Genomic DNA, 23,140 nt, shown 5'->3' on the forward strand with positions numbered 1-23,140 from the left:
CAGATGAGATACGTAGGCACGAGATGCGATGTCTTGTCGAGTTTGACTAACGACTAACGACTAATCCTTGTTTGCTTTCGCCCTCGTTGCGATCCTTTCTCTCGCCCTCGTTGCGATTGAGACCTCCCCTTTCTCTTGCCCTAGTTGCAATCGAGACCTTTGTCCCTCCGTAGCCGAACTACGGCAACTCTGATTCTCATGTCCAGATGAGATACGTAGGCACGAGATGCGATGTCTTGTCGAGTTTGACTAACAACTAATGCTAATTCTTTTCTCTCGCCCTCGTTGCGATTGAGACCTCCCCTTTCTCTTGCCCTAGTTGCAATCGAGACCCTTGCTTCCTGTGCAAGTTAGGTTTGGTGTGGCTTGCTTCCTGTGCAAGTCATGTTTAGGATAGGCTTGCTTCCTGTGCAAGTTAGCTAGAAACCTTAACTTAGGGACGACTTTGCATGACAACATCTAGGCTCGAGTCGTAGTCTCCCTAGTGTTGTGTCTCCCTCTCTTATCTGGTTAGGCTAGTCCTTTTTCCCTGCGTAGGGGAACTACGTCGCCCTGATCCTTATACCAGATGAGGTACGTAGGCAAGAGATGAGCTGATCTCTCCGGGCGCCTTTTTTCTTTTTGTGTGTGTGCTTGACAGTTATAGGCTCGAGTCCCCGACTCCCTATTAACTTGTTGTGTTGTTGCGTGTTTGGAAGCCGATGTAAGTCCATCGAGTGGCATTTGGGTTCCAGTGTGCGTGTGTTTTGGTTCGGATGCTGACGTAAGTCCAGTGATTGGCAGTCGGGCTCCGCGTTTGCCTGTGCTGTTTTGTTTGTTTGTGTGCGTGTCAGCCGAGCTACGAATGCTCTGATTCTTCTCTCGTCCGAGAAGATACGTATGCATAGGATGCGATATCCTAGCGAGCATGTGTCGTCTCCCCAGTCCGAACTACTTCGACTCTGATGTCTATGCCTGATAGACTAAGTAGGCCCAGGATGCGACATCCTGCCGAGTCAGTTTCAGTCAGTTTCTTTTGTCTCCTTCAGCCAGTGTGTGTGAGTTTGAGCAGTGTTTAGCAACCAATATTCCTTCCTTTTGTGCGTGGATCCCGTAGAGTACTACAGATGCGTAGGGGTGCTAATACCTTCCCTTCGCATAACCGACTCCCGAACCCATTCTCTTTGGTCGCGAGACCATGTCTTTTCCTAGGTTTACTTCGAGCGTTTCCTTTCCCTCTTTTGGGATAAATAACGCACGGTGGCGGCTCTGTTGTTCTTCTTTTCCCGCCGGTTTTTCGCGTAATGCGATAGCTAGTACACTCCCTTTGGGTGGTTCTTAACCGAGACTCCATGCTCGTGACTCTCAGCAAACCCATGATTCGTGGTTGAGTCGTTCAAACATCGTTAATATCAATGGAACTTGGGTATTGATAAGGTGAAAACCTAAATCTACCAAAATGGATGGTTGATATTAAGGATGTCAGAGCCGGTTCATGTACCGTTAATATCAATGGAACTTGGGTGTTGATAAGGTGAAAACCTAAATCCACCAAAATGGATGATTGATATTAGGGATACATTGAGCTTTCCCATGACCTTTGTTTGGTGTGCTTTGCTTGATCCTTGAGTGTGATTGTTGCATTCATACATTCATGCATTCATCTGTATCCATATCATCAGATAAAAAGAAAATTTTCAAGGAACTCAAAGGAGTTTATTTGCAAAAAATTTCAAACATGGAAAAACCGGGAAAATTTTTTCACCTGATATATCTGATGAGATATTCTCATATATGATCAAAATGCTTAAATATTTCAAAGTTTGCAAATAAAACCCTCGAGTTCCTTTGAAATAAAAAACAAGCATATGCATAAACACTTCATGCATCATTTGCATAAGCGGGCATTTTGTTCCGGTTTCCCGTCCTGTGGTCTGATCCCTGCGATCTTCATTTATTTTGAAGACGCACTTCGCCGGTATTATACCAGAGCCAACTCTGCCAGACTGATGGATCATCCTGAACAAGAGAATTGTGAACTCAGAGAGATATTTGCCAGACTATGTGCTGTTGACGGATTTATTCCTGGTTAACCGATCCCGGGCTGGCATTGGCTACTGTTCTGGGGCATTTAATGAGCAAGGTCTGTTCACGAGTGGAGGATTCATCCATGCTGACCAACCTGAAGAAGCTGCTGCCATCTTGGAAGGGGATGCAGAAGATCTGAACAATTTCATCATACCTGGTGGTGTCTGCCACAATTGGGTCGCTGTGGATGTTCCTACATTCATCCATAGATCAGAGTAATTGTTCACTTTGTTTAAAACCCTTCTCCCATGCCAAAAGGAGAAGTGATGACATTGTTGGCAAAGCATTTAATACAATGATGTTTTCATTCAATTAATGCATTGTTAAACATTTGTTTTTCCATTTGTTTTCACTTTTTGCTTTTTTGCATGAAATCAGTGATCACAAAAAACCATGAAAAACAAAAACAACATTTTTCATCTGCATAAATGATTTGCTTGTTTAAATTCAAAAGCTTTTCATTATCCAGAATCATTATGCAGGGATTTCTAAACCCATTGAACATAATGATCCAACGCCATCTCCCAATCTTGAATTCCTTGTATTCGGAGCAGAGGAAGATGATGTTGAAGGGAATTCCTGATGAGATTACCCGTCTTCTCGAGCACGAAAGAAGATCATTTAGCTGTATCATGAGAATCAGCAAAACAGTCAAACTGGGGCATTACAAATGTAATGTAAGAAAAGAAAAAAAAGAGAAGAGGGTGAAAAAGATGAAAAAAAATCAAAAATCAGGAAAAAAATTTCAAATTTTTTCAAAAAGAAAAAAGAACGATTATACCCTCCAATCCCTAGTTGACTGATGCTGAATGGATTCAGAGTCGTTATGACCAGCTGAATCTGATTGAAGAGAAGCGATTAACCGCCATGTGCCATGGTCAGTTATATCAGCAGAGAATGAAGAAAGCATTCGACAAGAAGGTCAAGCCTCGTGTGTTCCGAGAAGGTGACCTTGTGCTCAAGAAAGTTTTGTCTTTCGTGCCCGATTCCAGGGGCAAGTGGACTCCAAACTACGAGGGTCCATATGTTGTTAAGAGAGCCTTTTCAGGCGGAGCTTTGATGCTTACAACAATGGATGGGGAGGATTTCACTCGTCCTGTGAATTCAGATGCAGTTAAGAAATACTTTGCCTAGAAACAAAGGTATATGCAAATGAAAAACAGAATAGCTCGCTAAGTTGAAAACCCGAAAGGGCGGCTTAGGCAAAAATGAGTGTCTCGGTGGAGAACCCGAAAGGGTAATCCAGGCAAAAATTAGAGACTTGAAAAAAAAGTATATTTGCATCCTGCTAGATTGATTACCTCACCCTGGGGCAATCTAGGCAAAAATTAGGGATTTGGCAAGTAACTGCATCCTGACAAGACTTTCTGGTCACCAGCCGTCTGTTCGTCAGAGAATTCTCGATTCGTCGTCAACTAAAGCTTCGAATACATCGAGATTCAAATTGGTAGAGAAAGGATCATTATGTTCAATGTAGCCCTCTTCCAATATATATCACTGATTTCAAATTTGTACAGATCTATGGAGTCTTGCCATTCGCAGGCTACCATTCCATCAAATAAATTTGAGCTTTTTATCCAATTATTTGCACTCTTATTTGTTTCAATTCAACAAATGTTTTGCATGTTTTAATTGATAAAATATAATTGTTTTGAACAAATCAAATTTTTCAAAATTGTTGTTTTAAACAAAGTGAATATTCACGAGATTGAAAGGATACTTGAGGATGTCTCAGTGCTCTCCCAAGGGTGGTATGATTCCCAACAGGTAAGACGTTTGTTCATATTCCTGGGTTGGTTGTATCCCTTTCTCCAGATCTTTGTTGGGGCTGTTCCTCAAACAGAGTTGTTGGTGGGGTTGTTCCCCAGCATGATCGCAAACAGAGTGTTGTTGAAGACTCAGTTTTCTCCAGCAGCAGTTTCTCTCCAGCATGGATGTTATTTTTGGAAGATTCAGTCAGTGGGTTAACATCCCCGTATTTTATCTATCCTCCTCAGCGCAGTCACGAGTAGAGTGGTTATTGATATCCCCATCGCAGTCGCTAGCAGAGTTGTTGTTACTCTCTCCAGTGCAGTTGCCAGTAGAGTTGTTGATTTCTATCCATCAGAGTGTTGTTTCTCCTCAGAAGAGCAGGATTTATTTTCCTACTCAGCGGTTGATTGGGTTGATATCCCGGTATTTTCATAAATCTCTCCCCAGCATTGTCTGCAAAATGGTTGTTGTGGCAATATTGCCTGTTGAATCCTCCAATCCCCGATGCGGTCGGTTGATAGCTCCGTCATCCAGAGATTGGATTGATTTCCTGATTGTTTTCGATCCTCAGTAGAGTGGCTTTTATTGCAGAGTCTACTAATGTGATCCTTCAGATGCATATTCTCCCCGAGTAGAGTGGTTTGTTGCAAAACCTACTTGTGTGGTGTTTTCTCCTTCAGTGGGTTGTTCCCCAAGAGGGCAGCTGACAGTGTTCCCCAGTAGAGTTGCTTATGCAGTTATATTCTACTTGGATGGTGTTGTCCTCCTGCAGTGGGTTGTTCCCCAGATTTGTTTGGAGTTGCAGTGATTTTTTGTTTCTCAGTTGATGCTGAGATCCCCTGCAGATATTTTTGGGATTTTCTCTTGTTCCCAACAGATTCGTCTTGGTGGCAGTTTTGCCCGTTGTGACTTTCTGTGCCCTAATTGGGACTTTCGTTGATTCATTGCTCAGAGATTTGGTGTATCCTGGTATCTCTGTTTCCCCTGCAGTATCCGCAGATCTTTGCTTTATAGCATGTGGATCACCGCAGATTGGCTTTCCAGCTGGTTTTTTCCCCTGGAAGTATAATACCGGGCGTTTGATTCCTGAACTTGTTGTGTTAGATATGTCTGTTTTGTCAGCATTCATCAAACATAAACACACATATTCATGCATATTCATGAAACATTCAGATAATCATGTTGCATTTTTGCCATATATCTTTTGTTTGTTGTTTCCTGCTATGGTGACATAGATCTCCTTTATAGATCTTTCAAAGCGGATGTCGGGTTTTAAATCTCTCCATGATAGAGTCAGCCCCGTAAGCAGGAAATTCTGTCTTTCATTCTGCAGCCCCCCACTGAGATACTTCCTCGTGGATGATGGTTTCTTCCGTTTCCTCCCAACATATATATTGGGATGGATGTTCCTATTGAGTTATACTCTCATAGGACGTGTCTTGATTCAGTCTGTCTTTTCGGAATATTCCCGAATGGGCGTTTTGTCAAACGTTTTGTGCTTCCCAGTGGGTTGTTCCCCAGCGGAGTTTTCGGGCCTCTACCCTGATACCGGTAGTTGTAAGTCCTATTGTTCCTCCTTTCCTCTTGGCGGGATTTGTGGTTATATACCTTGTATTCCTCAGCAAGAGTCGATTGGCCTCTACCCTGATACCGGTAGTTGTAAGTCCTAGGTTTCCTTGCCCTTTTGACGGAACTGGTGGTTATATACCTTTTATTCCTCGGCAAGAGTTTTTGGTTTTCTGCCTAGTTGTGGGTAGTCGTAAATCCTATTTTCTTACTCTCCAACAGAGTTTGTGGTTTGTTATAAACCTCATTTTGGTTTCTCGTGCGGATTCGTGATTTATTCTATCCCCACGCAGAGTTTTCGGTTTTCTACCCCGTATTCGGTAGATGTAAACCCTAATTTGTGGTTATTCCCATCAGAGTATGGCTTCTACCCCGTATTCGGTAGTTGTGAGTCCTATCTCTTTTCCCCTAGCATAGGTAACCCCTTATGGTTCGTTCTGGTTGTTGGTGAATTTTCAGTTGTTGTGGTTTCATCCCTAACAGAGTTGGTATCTCCTTGTGGTGATTTTTATCCCCAGTTGAGTGTGTGGTCTTCTACCCCGTATTCGGTAGTTGTAAATCCCACGTTGTGGTTTTGTTCTCCCCATCGGAGTTTGTACCTTGTGGTGCAGATGGATAATTGCCGGTTGCTTGCAATTTTATCCCAGCTGAGTCTTTGGTTCTACCCAGTAGTCGGTAGTGTTAACCTCTTATTTCCTCAGCCAGATTTTCGGTCTTCTACCCCGTATTCGGTAGATATAAACCCTAATCTCTTTGTGGTTATCTTCATTCAATATTCGATGTTGATATTCCTCCTTTCTTCTGGGTAGTTGCTCTTGAGTAAGCACTTGTATCCCCAATAAGTCTTCCGGATCATTGCCGTATGCTTGCAATGTTATCCCTTTTGAAGTCGCCAGTGGGTCTTTTCACCGTTTGCTAGTGATTTGTTCCCCGGATTATTGATTGATTCTCAATACATCCCCAGCCAGTCCCTGCGGATCATTGCCGGATGCTTGCAATTTATCCCCAGCGGACCGTCTTTCATTTACCCGTTTGCTTGGTAATGATTGTTGCTTCTTTTGATTGGTCATCATTATATACCTAGTTGGTATCCCGATGCCTCTCTTTTCGGACGATTTATCCTTTATTAACCCTTATACCGGTTGTGGATGATCTTCCATGCGAGTATGTTATTCACGGTCTGCCGGTAATGAATAATATATCTCATGCACTCTTCAGTTGAAGCCCTTTGTGTTTCCCTAGTCGAGTAAGATTCGTTATTTCCCTGTTGCGGAGTCAAATATTTCTTTGTTGCTGGATAATTGCCGGATGCTCGCAATTTATCCCTTTGAGTTGTCTTTCGTTTACCCGGATGCTTGGTATCGATTGTCTCTCTTTTTGGTTAGTCACCTATTATATACTTCGGTATCTCTGGTGCCTTTTCCCTTCGAGTATATTATTCACGGTCTGCCGGTAATGAATAATATTTCTCATGCGCTCTTTAGTTGGAATCCTTTGTTGATTTTCCCCAACTGAGCAAGATTCGTATTCTTTGTAGGATCGAATATCCATCCTTTAACCAGTTTGTGTTTCGGATGATGTGTGTTTTGGCATATATACCAATCCACGTTTTCGGTAGATCACCTATTATATGCTTCGGTATCTCTGGTGTTTCTTACCATGCGAGTTTATTATCTACGTTCTGACGGTAATAGATAATATATCTCATGCGAGTATTCTTATCCACGGTCTGCCGGTAATGGATATTATATCTCATGCACTCTTTGGGTTTGTGTCCCCATTTGAGTAAGATTCGTTTTCCCTTAGTGGATTCGAATGTCCATCCTGTAAGTTGATTTGCTTTTTCAAGCCCTCCTTTCGGATGATGAGTGTTTTGGCATATATACCAATTCACGTTTCGGTCGGTCACCTATTATATACCTCGGTATCCCTGGTGTTCCTTCCTTTCTACTCCCTATTATGACCTTGGTCCCCTGCGGAGTCAGATTTCCCTGAGTTTATGTACCTTTTTCAGGTCTTTCTCAGATGTTTGGTCGATTGACATCTCTCACCCTTATACCGGTCTTAGATATTCATTCTTCCTGAATTTGTTGCCCTTATACCGGTAACATCGCATCCTTTAGCTTCCCCTGGAAAGTCTTGTCTAGATTTCCCCAGCGGAGTTGTATTGCTATTTGTGTTGCTGTATTGGTGTTATCCCCAGTACCTGCATTTTGTTGAGTCAGCTTGAGTCTTTCCAATAGGAGTGTTTTCCTTTGGAATTTCTTCTTTCCCCGTCTTGAGTCCTTTACTTCCCCGGTGAGGTCTCCAGTATGATTTCTGTTATCCTAATCAGAGTCGTGTCTCGCACACGTTGTGTCAGTTTTGTTTCCCCAACTCAAAGTCGTGTCCTGCTCACGCATTCTTTTTCTTTATTATCCCCATAAGAGTCTTGTTAGAGTCTCTGTACCTGGTGAGTGAATTACTCCGATGGATCGTCTTTTCTTCTGTGTGAACCATATTCCCCACAGAATTTGCTTTTGCATGCATACATCTGCATCATGAGGTCTCTTAGGGACCAAAATTTGTCTCATTACTATTATTTAAGCCCATTCTACCGCGTCGAGATGAAGATTTCTAAACTTCACTCCTCCGGCTAGAATGACCTTAAATAGGGGCATCTGTAAGACCCCAATTTTGGCCCTAAGATCCCTCATGGCCCATAACATCTCATATCATGGCCTCAAGGATCATTGCATACCCTAGCTTCCCTCTTAGTGGGTGGGTCACCTTGTGAGTGTGGTTCTTGATCACCAGGCATGTATTGCATTGTATGCCTTTTCTTTTCATATGTTTACTAACCAAATGTACACAAATATTGTCATTTAACCTTGTTTCTTGCAGCTGAAGCAATCATCAATCAAAACAGTCAAAATCAGCCATTGAGCTAGATGGTGGCCATTCTTGAAGAATTTGGGCACCATGATCATTCATCAAGAGTTCATACAACTTGTGATATCATTTGGAATCAAGATCTCATGTGAAAGAGGCTTGGAATTCATCAGAACATGGCCCAGTCATCCAAAACCCTAGAAAAGTTAACAAAAGTCAACTGTGGTCAACTGTGCATTTAATCAGGAATTTGAAGGTGTGAGATGGTTGGAAAGGTCTCATTCATGTCCATATAAGCCTCATTCAACATTTCAAAGATCAAGGTTGAAGGATTTGAGGTCAGACGAAAAGTTTCCCAAAATGGAAATGACCTGTAATTTTCACTTGCCCAAAATGGAAAGTTATGCTCCTCAAAATTACATCATGAACCACGCTTCAAATCAAAATTTGTCCAACATGAAAGTTGAAGATCTTGTTCTTGCCTTTCCAAAAAGTCCAATAACACTCAATTCCCATTTATGGTTGGCAAGTTATGGTCAAATCATTTTCAGAAAATGCCCAAATTCAAAGTGGCATAACTTTCACATGGAATGGCCAAATTGGATGGTTCTTCTTTGAGCAAACCCCATTTAACATGTACTTTCATAATCCATCATCACATTTTGCCAAAAGCCTTCACATAAAAAGGTCATTTTTTAAGTGAACCAATTAAAATGCAAGGGCAAAATGGTCCAAAACTCAAAGTATATGGAATTTTGGCATGGGACCAATTCCAATAGCTTCTAAATGAAAATTATGACTTGTTCAAATTGAAAAATCACTGTTACATTGCATGGAACTCTCCAAGGGCAAGAATGCCAAATTGCCATAATGTGCACATTGTGTTAATTATCAAAAAATTGCTAATCATGATTAGAGGTGGATTAGGCAATCATATATAAGCTTAATTATAATAGAAACTCAGGGAATAATCACAATTTTCAGATCAAATCCAAAAAATCTCCAAATTCTCTCACTTTTTCTCCATTTTCACATAAGCATTTTTTCACCATTTCATCAAAATTCACCATTGTTCTTGCAAGTTTTTGTTTGAATCTTCATGTGTAGGTACTGTTGAAGTTCTGTTTGAAGGAATTGAAGCAAGAAACCGCACCATTTCCAACTGTTGCAAGCTTGAGTTCTCACATGGCAGCTGTAAAAATTCACTTCCTCGTGCATCTTTGAGCTCATAATTCTTCACCATTCACCTCATACATCATCAATCGTGATCTGTTTTCAAGAATCAAGGCCAATAACACGCTGAATCTCCAACTGCACTTCAAGAAGGTGAATTTTTGAAATCTTTAATTCGCGAAATCAAGATATGGCTTATGTAGTGCGTGGAATGTAGGTTAATTTGATGTTTGAATCGCGCGATTTCGTTAAGTATTGAGCTAGATATGTTGATCTGAATATTTGTGTATGAAACTTCTTTCGATTAGATCTTTTTGTACGTTAATCTTTAGACGATTTCGTGGACATATTTGTAATCTACGTTGCAAGAGGAAGAGTTTGGTATACGGTTTGTGCAGTTTGGTTGAAGATCGCTCGTGGCCGAAGCCGGGGATGAAGAACCATGAACGCGTGATGAAGAATGAAGAAAATCTGGAAAAAGACCGCTGTAGATCCGTTTCGCAGCATGACAAATTTCAAAACGTGTTTCCCACCTGTTTCCACCAGTAAGAGGCTGCCACCGCATTAATGAATACTGTACCGTTTTGGCCATGGCAGCGAGAATTACCATAATGCCATTCGTGGCTTAATTAATTAATTAATTCATTATAACACTAAATAATTATTTCAATAAATTAACAAATCTTTAAAAATTCATATAAAATCCAATATTAGTCCAAATTAGGTGGGAGTTTTTTGTTGGATCCCAATTTTTCTCTAGAATTTTTTAGGCATAGAAACTTAAGTTGTGCCTGGTAGAATTTTAGAATGGATTATTGATTTTTGACATGTGTGCAATATTCATATGTTTTACCATTTTAATCACCAAATAATCATGCCTTATCCAAATCTAATGAAATTTCATGATGATTCTTGACTCACTCCTGGAGATTTTGATGTATAATTTGTAATTTTTGGATCCCTGGATTGGTATATATGATTTAATCTTTTTGAGTGTGACAATATGTGTCACACTATGCTATGCTGAGTTCATGATTTAATTTTCCATGCTTACCTTAGGCCTATGGCTCTGATTTTTTGCATGAGATATCTTTTATATGTTAGGTTTCACCATGATTTTTTGTGGATTTAATTGATCCATTTTCTAATTGATTTGGATTTTTGATTGCTGTTTAGCAATTTTGGATTGTTTCTTGAGTAGAAAATTTATATGTATTGTTAAATGCTCATCCCTTATCCCATGAATATGAAATTTGGTGGAGTGTTTCCTAACATGTATAGCTTTAATTTGGCTTTGGCCCCATTCATTTCTAATTTGATATCACTGTTTTACCATTGATTGAAGTTGGTGTACATTTGGTGACCTAATTCGGTTGTGGTTTTGCATGCCTTGACATGTTGATTTAATTCCCATGATTCCTCTTGTCCAAATGGCATGAAAATTGATATGTAGCTCATTGAATGTCTTCTATTTAGGATATATTTTTTGTGGAATTTATTGAGCTGTTTTGATATTTGTTTGGATGTAATCATTCTGGTTGCTCATATGTGATTCAACTTTGCTCACTTTGTCTTAATTTGTGCATAAAATGAAATTAGTGCATAGTTTGGATATGAGACCAATTGGGATTTCTTCTTATTTGAATTATCTTGGTTTTGATCATGTTTTACTTGCTGTTTGAAGATTTTTCCCTCCTTTGGACCCTAGGCTTGTCCTAGTGGTCTTACTTCTCACCTTTGAGTTTGACTTTGACTTTTCAGGTTAAAAAGCTAATGCCTTAAGGAAGTTGATTCATATTTGAGTTGTTTCACTTGACACTTGTGAACTAATATGTTTGTTTTGTAGGATGCCTAGCTCCTTTGAGCTTTGAGCTTTATGCTTGGCACATGTTTGATTATGATTGACTATTGGTTTATTATCCTGTCTGTTTGATTTTTGATTGTATACTGATTATACTTGATTGATTTCAGGTACATAGTTGCTTATAGTTCCTTGAGAACTTTGCATTGCTTTGCTTGATTAGCATTTGCATTGAGGTATAGCACCTTCTTCTTCATGTAGTCTGGAAGACCTGGCTTGTTATTTAGCCAGGCAACTGTCTGAAGTCCTCCTTAAGAGGCAATGATTGTGATTGTTTATGTTTGTCCCCAAGCAGGTAAAGTCCTTTAAATAAGGCAATTGGTGGATATAAGAGATATGTAGCCTATCTCCCACTATTATATGAGTCTTCTCCTTGCTCCCATTTCATGGTTGTAGCATTGAGATCCAAACCCAAGATCTATCGAGTCTAATTTGTGGAGAGAGTTCCATCTTTCTGAACTCCCACATCTTCTGATATTCAATACTCTCTCTGACCAGAGATAAGAGTGATGAGGCACACCCCTCATACCCTTTCATCTGCTTCACCTTAGCCCCTCAATGGAAAGGTTAAGAGCAACTTGAACCCTATTACAGTTGGCTTTAATGCCTCACCCTTTTGCTTGAGCCTCATTGAATGGTTATAGTGTGTGCTACTTGAATTTATGTGATTGATTACTTGATTCATTTATACATGATTACTTGATTTGCCATTGTGCTTTTGCTATCATTGATTGCCATTGTGCATTTATCATCTTTGTTTGCCATTAGTGCATGATCATTTCTTTTGTCATTGTGACATTGATGTTTTCCCGTTGAGGACAATTGTAAGTCCATATTGATTGGCTTTTGTTCCCATGATATGGAAGGGATAGAGTGTAAGACCACTTCATTGGTCACTCATATCCTCTTTGCTCTTTGATTGAGCTTGTTATTGCATGTGAGGATTCATTGTAAGCCCGTGTAATATGGAATTTGTTTTCCTATGATCATATGTGGAGGTTAACCTAAGTCCAGATAGATTGGCAGTTGACTTCCATGTTTTGTTCTTTGTTTTACCTTTATAAGATTGGAGTAAGACCATTTATTGGCATCCGGTACCATTGCTTTATTTTAGGAGATTGGTGTAAATCCATTTATTGGTATCCGGTATCCGCCTTTGTGTGAGATTGGAGTAAGACCATTGATGGCATCCGGTATCACCTTGTCTTTTATTTTACTAACTTGCTTTGTCCCTTATTCCAAAGGACACACTTGAATCATTTTCTATATGATTTCAAGAGGTGAACCTCTAGGAAGTTTTACACTACACCTTTCATCCACCTTTGTTTCAAAATCCTTTTCACATTGTTGACTTTTCAAACTTATATCTACATGTTGTGCAAACATTCTCACTTCTTTCCAAATTAGAAACTTGGACTTTAAGTCCATGATTTTCCAAACTTCATTTTTGTAAATACTTCATTTTGAATTGACTTTAATCATACTTTGACCTTTTTGTAAATAATCCAAATAACTTCACCCATTCAAATGATTTTGTGGCTTTGTCCATGTTTGTTAAGTTTTCATACATTAGCTATAGGTTTGATTTACCCTAGTTGGTTGATATTAATCTCACCTATTTGTCCTTAGTTGATTGAATTGTAAGTCTTCCTTGCTTATTATAGGGTTAACCCCTCTCTAGCAAGTTGAAGCTTTTCTCACATGGTGGACTTGTTGTTTCATAAGGTTGAGTTTTCTCCCGTGGGTAACGTAAGACCTTAGTGCTTTTGTTTTAAAATTGAATCCACTAACTTTTGGAAGTTTTTAGCCGAACTACGGCGTTTTGATCCTTACCTTTGATGGAAGGTACGTAGGCAACGGGTTCATCCGTTCAAACACAAAAATAATTAATATGTACATTCTTTTCTCATCATCCCACTCATGTTTGCACAATATGTCAAGAAACAAATAAATATTTTTCTTATACAACAAGTGTGAAAAAGGTTCCCTAGGAGTACCTAGGACGTGATGGGTGCCTAACACCTTCCCATTGCGTAATTTACCCCTTACCCGATCTCTGATCTTTTCATTAGTTTTCTACGTGTAAAACTTCTTAGGCTTTTGTTCGCTTTTTAGCCAGTCCTTCGGATAAATAAAAGTGCGGTGGCGACTCTATCTACTTGTATACTTTGCTTATGATTTAATCGATAGATCATATAGCGACGAATACACCGCTACAACCGGGATAAACACTTCATCCACAACTCCAGCCCTCAAGAAAACATCATAAAGACCATGAGATTTATATCCTTCCGGAAAATAAGAGATGAAAAATGTCATTATGTCTCTTTTAAGGTTAATGGGGTCAATAAACTCTAACATTATCCCATTGACGTTGTTTGTGAATGGGTTTATTGCGTGTCACAAACGTTCATGGCCTCTCTCTCTCTCTCTCTCTCTCTCTCTCTCTCTCCCTCTTATATCCTTCCGGAAAATAAGAGATAAAAAATATCGTTATCTCTTTTGCAAGGTTAATGGGGTCAATAAACTCTAACATTATCCCATTGATGTTGTTTGTGAATGGGTTTATTGCGCTTCATAAACATTCATGGCCTCTCTCTCTCTCTCTCTTATATCCTTCCGGAAAATAAGAGATAAAAAATGTAATTATCTCTTTTGCAAGGTTAATGGGGTCAATAAACTCTAACATTATCCCATTGATGTTGTTTGTGAATGGGTTTATTGCGTTTCATAAACGTGGGATTTTCTCTCTCTCTCATCTTCTCGTCTCCTCTCTCTCATCTCTCTCTCTCTCTCTCTCTCTCTCTCTCTCTCTCTCTCTCTCTCTCTCTCTCTCTTATATCCTTATGGAAAATAAGAGATAAAAAATGTCGTTATCTCTCGTGTAAGGTTAATGGGGTCGATAAACTCTAACATCCCATTGATGTTGTTTGTGAAAGGGTTTATTTCACGTCACAAATGTCCATGGTGTGGTGTGGTGTGAGAGAGAGATAGAGAGAGAGAGAGAGAGAGAGAGAGAGAGAGAGAGAGAGAGAGAGAGAGATCAAACAAAAGAATCAAACATGTAACTATAAACATAAAATACAACATAATTAAAGGAAAACATTTAACTTCGATTATTGAAGCATCTATTTCGATGTATTTTTTGAAATCAAACATCAATATTTAAAATCAAACTTAATATTTTTAACTATACGATTTATTTGTTAAAAATCAACTAAGTCTAAAACATAAGTAATGGAAAAAAATGATGGGTTGTAAAAGCAAGAACATACTTATTTTATAGAAAAACTCTAATGTTACTTCATTACGCATTTTTACTTTTTTCTCAAGATAATTAAAAAACGTATGCAATAAAAGAGACAACTATAATTGAAACTATGATATAGATGTCCTATCCACTTGAACATATTTTTTTAAAGATATAAAACCTAAAAGAGAATACAAAACTAAAATGAAATGTGTTTCTTTCATACTTTAAAAAAAGCATTTAGTTCATTTCTATACTTGCTACTATTTTCAACATCCACTTATTCTATTTTACTTTAAAATTGAATACATATCCTATACCACTTGAACATATATTTTTAAAGATATAAAACCTAAAATAGAATACAAAACAAAAACGAAATGTGTTTCTTTCATACTTTAAAAAAAATATTTAGTTCATTTCTATACTTAGCTACTATTTTCAACATCCACTTATTCTATTTTACTTTAAAATTGAATACGAATGATTGGTAGTTACATTAACAACATGAATCAAGTTAATAGCAAAGGGTAAGAAGGGAAGGAAATAGAAGAAAAATAAAATAAAATATGAATAATGAAGAACGAGAAAATCATTTATTTAGATGAAGATCAAATTATAGGTGGCGACAAGAACAAGAGAAACAAACTCAAACATCATGCACTATAAACAATCAGACAAGAGGTCCATTTCAAAATTTGACAAATATGAATTTTCCAAGTTCATACTTTTAAGGAACTCATCACAATGAAGTCAACCCAAATATACTTACATATGTTGATGACGTTGCACTTGGTTGGTGATGAAAAATATAAACTTTATATCATACATTGTATAATATTGTTAGCCAATCGTTTACTATATGTATTTAAACATAAAAAAATATAATTTTGCATTACCTAATCAAGGAATCAACAATAGTCAATCTTATACACGTATAATCATTATTGTTGTAGATTTATGTGAGCAATAACTTTAACACAAAGATGTATGTTAATTTTTTTTTCATATCAGATAATATGCAAGTTGATGAAGCTTTAGAAGATGGAATAGAATCAGATGTTAATATGAAAGCCAAAGATAATGGTGCATCATCATGTCATCCTAAGGTATGTTCATTAGCTAACTTATATCCTAATAAATATAGCTTATATCCAAATGACATAACATTGTAAGTTATATAATGTTAAATTTTATTATTGAAGCACATTGCTTAAGTTCATATTGATATTTTAAATAATATTTAGTAACATCAAACTCCTACATATAGAATCACATTGTGCTTTTCGAGCAAGAAATAATAGTGTTTGAAATTTCAAAAATAACATGATGATGGCAAAATCGTGATTGCCTAATCCAACTACATATAGATGTTGCAATGCAAGATTATTTTACCATGAATCACATGACATATGTTATAGTGGTGGAAGGTATATTTTTCATGGATTAATGCTCCTACAAAATTGCAAATATATTTTTTAACGGTTTAGCAGAACGAAAATATTTTAGTTAACATATTCAGAGTTACAACCATGTATTCTCATTCACTTCAATTAATGTTCACATTGATGAAAATATTCTGGCATCTAGTCTTGGTATTTATGCATTTCTTGCTCAATGTGCTTTTTACCACAACATAAAAGGTTTATATCCTAATGAGAGTGTCCAACCATGTTTCTTATACTTATACATCTACGATACAAATAACGAGCTACATAATATAATGCAAGAAAGTCCACGGTTACAACAAACTATAGTTCAAAAATTACCACAAATACTCCATCAATATAATTATTTTATAATTAGCTATAGTTCAAAAATCACCACAAATACTCCATCAATATAATTCTTTTGTAATTAGCTTAAGATAGCCGAACCTCCTCCCAAATAGCAGTGAATGTAACCTTCTACTTAAAAAGCGTCCAACTAATCACCTTCAATATAATCTTCCATATGTAGAGCAAGTTACTGCAATTATTATTAGAGGTGAATCTGAATCTATGGAAAATGGAAGGGATATTAATATCATTATTCATGATGGAAATCTAAAGAAAGTTCATAAAACAAAGGGATATTATGATCCCCTACAATCCCATATTGATTCCATCGGAGAAGCATGGTTAGGACATCAACACAACAAATTATAGTGGATGAAGAGTGTCATATTGAGAATATTATAGGTACATGATTTAGTTACATTTAAATAATTTGTTAGTAGATAGGATATTTTAGATAAATATAATTTATAAAACATTCAATTTAGTACTGACACGTTGTTTAATCAACTGTAGATTCATCCAAATGATCAGTTGATGTTGTTAAATATGGGTAGATTATTACAAAAATATGTTGTAGGAAATCATATCAAAATTGAATCAGGGAGGTTAAGGTGGATACGTGAACACTAAAGTGATACACGTGTTGAAGTGTACCAAAGCTTACAAGATGCTTTGCATGTTGGTGAAACTAATGCAAATATTCATTAATGTAGAATAAATTTATAGTTATAGATTAATAATGAATTATAATTTCAATGATAATTATTTGTGTGTTCAAAAACTAATGCTCTCTATGAATCATCATAGAAAATATTGGTAAAAGAACAATATTTCCATCATCATTTATTGGCGGTCATCGATACATGACATAACGTTATGAAAATGACATGTGTAATGTTATATTTGTTAAAATCCAAGGCTAGGGCGCCCTTACCCTACAATTGTGTCACCCATGCGAGATCTAAGGGACTCGCCTGAGGGGCTCCTCAAATGTGGGAGTCAAGTAAGAGAGAGTCCCCATTGACTCCTAGAAGATAAGCGGTCAATAACTTCCCCTAGTAAAAGGGGGTGGTTAAGACCATATAATGGGATAAAAAATAAGGTCCTAGAGACCCCTATAAACATGATCCCTCAAAGGGACAAAGAGAAAGACTCTAAGTCTCCATGCCCTTAACACAAAGAGCACTACGAGACCATCTTAACACACACGATCAACCTAACGCCCGCCTGCAATTCTAGCAGCACTGACCATCAACAAAGCCTCTCACATCACCTAAGTTGGTCCCCTAAACAGCCTAAAAACCATCGTATATGGCTTCTCATTTCCATGAGAAAGACCTCATACCAAAACGTGTTATACACCTACGAAGGCCTCTGAGTCTCCATGCCCTTGCAAGGGGAAAATATACACATGTACTTTTTGACCAGTACACCATGGCTATTGTTCTTAATGACGGTAAACCATATATTTTTCTGACAATGACACACAATTCTTATTGGAATGAGATGACATAAGAATTTTTTCCATTTCAAACACCACAAGATCGTGCAAATTTTCTAACAAGAATATTTTGTTCGAAATTTAAGCAATTGAAAGATGATGTCATTAATAAAGGAGTCTTATGAAAGGTTTAAAGGTACATGTATGTCACTGGATTTCAAAAAAGAGGATTGTCGCATGTCCATATTTTTTGGGTCTTAGAAAGTAACGAAAAATTGCGTAACCATGAAGAGTATGATAGTATGGTTAGATTAGAAATACCTAAATTAGATTATGAACCACACTTACAAGAAGAAGTGCTAAAACATATGATCCACAGACCTTGCGACGTAATAAATAGAAAGTCTTCATGTATGAAGGACGAGCAATGTAAAAAAAGGTATCCAAAAAAATTCTTGGATGAAATACGTCAAAGTAGTGACTCATAATATCTAGAGTATATGAGAAGGTTTGATGAACTTATATCCATAGGTAGAAATAAGTCTTGCAATAATAGATGGGTGGTTCCTTATAACCATTGGTTACTATTGAAGCATGACTATCACATCAATTTAGAGTTTTTCAGTAACATCAAAAGTATTAAGTATCTATATAAATATGTGTAGAAAGTTTATGATTACGTGGCTATGGAGATTCATAGAATATAAAATATGGGTGAAGTTCAACAATATGTTGACGTAAGATGGATTTTTTCCCAGAGGTATTATGAAAAACATTTTAATCCACTATGTACCAATTATATCCTTCTATTGAGAGATTACAAATACACTTGCCAAACCACCACCAAGTGCGTTTTTATGATCATCAAAGAATTGTAGATGTGTTAAATAATGAACTCAACTCCAAAGAAATACTCACATAATTATTTGCACTAAATTGAATAGATCCACAAGCAAAAATTTACTTGTACATAGATGTTCCAGAACATTATTGTTGGAATAATAAAGATAAGGAATGACATCGCAGAAGATCAACAAGAAAAGTTATCGAGAAAGTCTAAATGGTGTCACCTTCGGCGAGGGAGAAAATTTATTTCTGAGTATTGTTATCTCATATCAAAGGTCCAACCGGTTGGGAATATTTTCTTACAAATAATGGAACTCCCTTCAATACATTCAAAAAATCAGCTGATGATCGGGGATTTCTAGACTGATCATAGTATTTGCAATTGTTTGATCGAAGCAACGAGTCTCTGAATTCCATGTGCTTTAAGGATGTTATTTCTGACTATTTTAATATTTTGTGAACCTATTTATCTTAGAAGCCTTTGTAATGATTTTTTTTATACACGACATAATATTTTCAAACAACAAATAATGTAATGGAATGAATCTTGACAAACATGTTGTTAAAGAAACTGAATTAGCTCTTGAGCATACACGGTAAAAATATGAAGATTATAATCTCCCATCATTACCAACTAATAAAATAGAAGATGATTCAGTTCCAAGCGTCATACAAGAGAAGTTAGCAGTCCATATTCTCAATGAAGATATTGGGTCTGTTGAGAAGTTAAATAATGATTAGTTGATTGCATTTAAAACCATTATGAATGCCATTAATTGCAAAAAGAGTGAGGTATTTTGTTGTTGATGGTCCAGAAGGAACGAGTAATACATTCCTTTATCGAACATTAATGGGAAGATTCTGAAGTAAATGAAAAAATTATCTTATCAACTGCATCATCTGGTATAAATGCAACATTGTTACCTGGTGGTAGGACTACACACTCCCGATTTAAGATACATATTGATGTACAACCGAGTTCCATTTGCGGTATTAAAAAGCAAAAATATGTTGTAAATCTCATTAGATTTAAAGTTGTAATAATTTGGGATAAAGCCCCAATGAAAAACAAAAATTATTTAGAAGGATTAGATTGAACATTATAAGACATCTGTAGCAACAATGCTCCTTTTGGTGGAAAAGTTATAATCATGGGCGAAGATTTTCATCAAATTCTTCCTATTGTAAAAAACGGTAATAAGACACAAATAACTTTAGTCTATTATTCGTTCTCATTTATGGGCTCATGCCAAAGTATATCGTTTGCGTCAAAATATGCGATCAATACATGATCACAAGTTTGTGGAATTTCTTATGCACACAAGTGATGGTATTGAACCTACCAAACCAGATGATACGGTGAGGTTACCTCCACAAATTTAAATACAACTAGAAGGTGAAAATTCTATCCAAGTTCTTATCCGACATATATTTCCTGAAATACAATTGCATGGATGTGATGCTCCATATATGGCACAAAGAGCCATTTTGACACCAAAAATTGACGGTGTTGAAAAATTGAATGATATAATTGTCGACCAATTTGCAGGAGAAGAACATAGTTTGTTGTCGTTTGACGAGATTGAAGGGGATACTCATAATTTATATCAGTATGAATTCTTAAACTCAATTGATCAAGGTAGTCTCCTACCGCATATTTTGAAGATAAAAAAGGATGTACCATTGATATTGTTGCGAAATCTAGATCCTAGATATGGACTGTGTAATGAGACACTATTATTATGTCTTGGTTTATTTATGAATATGTTAAAAACATTTGAGTGTGCGAGGCTTCCTTTTGTACTTAATAGAAAGCAATTTTTTGTGTGACTAAGTTTTACGATTATAATAAATAAATCACTTCCATGATATGTTTTTAGTCATAGACAAATATATGTGGATTTATCTAGAGGTGTTTCTGAGACTACGTACTCTCTAAACAAATTCTTTAATCACATCCACAAATATTCACAGTGTACATTAAGAAATGAGCTTACTAATTAATTTGCATCAAAGCTACAAGTTACTAACAAAATATTTACTGTCAAACTAAGATATAAAGAAATCTTCCAATTATGCAAGGAGCTGAAAAGAAAAAATGTTGAAACTTTACTTCAACATAAAAATAAGTTATACTTACTTCAATTATGATTTCACAACTATGTTATAAATCTACTATATTTAACTAATAACTATTAATTTCACAATTTCTTTTGTAATTTTGTTTCATTTATTAACTTATTATTTTTGCATTTCTACAAAAAAAAAATTGCATGAAAAAAAGAAAATTCTTTAGAATGTTTGGTCTTTTTTAATTTAAAGACGTGATTGATGACAAAATATGCATGTTTCATTTGTTGAAGAATGTGATTTTGTGTACTTTTTATCTTTGTTTATGAATTTCACAATGTAATAATATTATTAAAGTACCTTTACAACACAAGTTCATTTTCATCTTACTTTAAAGTTTTTATTATTTATGTGTAATTAATATTATTTTTAATGAACATACACCAAAAGTCTCGTAAGAGATTATTTACATAAAACTGCACTGGTGTTGCAATGCAGCAAATAATATTATTCGTTGTTGCAATGCAATAATCACGAGAAAAAAATCTGCACTGGTGGAATAAAAAACACAAATGAAGTACAATTATCTTGTTATTGTGTTTTTAAAACATTATTTCATACAACAAAACATTACAGGATTACATTCCCTCAAACAACACTAAAATAAAAACAATAATAAACACGTATTTGCACTCACTATCGTCATCATTCATCAATAAACTGATATTCGCAAATTACTTGAACACTTTTCAGCAGTCCTCAAATACCTCGCACGTGCATATCGAATTTCTGTAAGACCATCATCTGCATTACAAATATGAATATTAATCTCTTCCAACACTTTCCCTGTCAGCATAAAGAAGTACAAAGTTATAACTTCAGAGTCTGTTGTTTTCGATTTATTCACTTCCACCACCTTCAAACTTCTCATCAAGCACGTAGGAACTACTCTTCTACGTTGCCAGAAGTTTTTAAGATCAACATCATAGGGATTTTTATAGTCCTGCAATATGCAAAAATGTTGACAAATCAAACCATATTACATATATGCATAAAATGTAAAGTATATTTGACTCACTCACCTCAAATATAACTCCTGATCCTAGGTTTAATGTGAGTTTTTCCATTACAGAACAACTGTTGAGTAAGAACTCCAATCCACCTAACTCATTAGGATGCAGTTGAGTGTTCAGAATCAAATGTTTTACATTCAAATCTCCTTGTATTTGCACTGGTTCGTCTCCAGATGGAATAACCTAGATGCATAACAGAATAAAAAATGTTTTACAAGTAACCATAAAAATAACATAATCATTAACAAGAAATGAATAGAATAGTACCTGGAGTAGATAACTGCAAACTGTTAGAATCTTAGCTGCAGAAAAATCTAGCAGAATTTGGCATAACTCATTGCCGCATTCATTGAATCTTGATTCTAGGGCAAAATCAATGTCTACCTCTTCTATCTCTTTTGCATTTATATCCGAAGTAAACACAAGTCCAGAATACTTAAAATATTGAAGTATTGGTGCATTAAATGATAAATAATCCAATTCTATTTCGCATTTATTCACCACCAACCTTCTCAAACAAATTGGTACATAACCCAAATCGAAGTGTTGCAAACCCCAACACTTTTCAAGGCTTAAACTCTGAATAGTACTACAACTTGACAACAAACTTTTAAGAGTTTTGATTTTAACATGAACACAGCTCAAAGACAAGTCTCTAAGTGCATCGAAGTTAAGAGAATCTGGCACAAAGAAACCACACGAACTCAATTTCAGTGATTCGAGCGATGATCCAAGTTGATAAACTTGCGTTGGCACCGGAAACAAAGCATTATCCTTATTATTATTGAAGTTTCTCTTGTCTGAGAAATCTAGGGTTAAGTCTTTCACCCTGCGCTGTGCGGCGAACTCAACACAGCTTTCAATTGTGTTGCGACAAGAATGAGGATTTGATATCTTGAGTGAGAATTTGTTAATGTCGCGTTGTGTGAAGTGTGCAATCCAATTTGTGATGAAGTCGATGAAAACCTTTCTTTGTGCTTGTTTGATTTCATCGGAAGTTGAATTGACAAAGAAGTTTTCGTCGAAGTCAATGTCGTTTCCGGATTTCCATATGTTCAGCCATTTTTTGTTGAGTATGCATGTTCTTGCAGCGGCTTCTTTGAAAGGTAGGAAAGAAACGATTGCAAGAAGAAGTGAATCTGGTAGCAAAGAGAACAAATCCAAGTTATTGTTCTCTGTTGCCATTGTTGTTATGGTTTTAGATGAATGATGATAAAATGGTGTGAATTTATATAGAGTTGAATGGATGCAAGTTTCAGTCTATAGAGATGCAACGTTTGGAGGAAGGGTGGCACTTAATTAAGGTATTAGGTTGCGATTTTAATTTTATTTATTAAATATTAAATCAATTACTATATCCACCTTAAAACCTTATAATCAAATTTTGATGTA

General features: G+C 36.4%; 1 protein-coding gene across 1 annotated transcript; it reads right to left on the reverse strand.

Moving 5' to 3' along the window:
• Positions 1-21,387: 21,387 nt before the first annotated feature.
• LOC127095754 (putative F-box/LRR-repeat protein At5g54820) lies at positions 21,388-22,933 on the reverse strand. The gene is made up of 3 exons (XM_051034399.1): positions 22,016-22,933; positions 21,758-21,931; positions 21,388-21,678 (listed from the first exon to the last, which is right to left on the reverse strand). The coding sequence occupies exons 1-3, from the start codon at positions 22,931-22,933 to the stop codon at positions 21,388-21,390; spliced, it is 1,383 nt and encodes a 460-aa protein (XP_050890356.1).
• Positions 22,934-23,140: the final 207 nt, after the last annotated feature.

The sequence above is a fragment of the Lathyrus oleraceus genome, chromosome 6 (assembly GCF_024323335.1).
Source record: "Lathyrus oleraceus cultivar Zhongwan6 chromosome 6, CAAS_Psat_ZW6_1.0, whole genome shotgun sequence".
Taxonomy (NCBI): domain Eukaryota; kingdom Viridiplantae; phylum Streptophyta; class Magnoliopsida; order Fabales; family Fabaceae; genus Lathyrus; species Lathyrus oleraceus.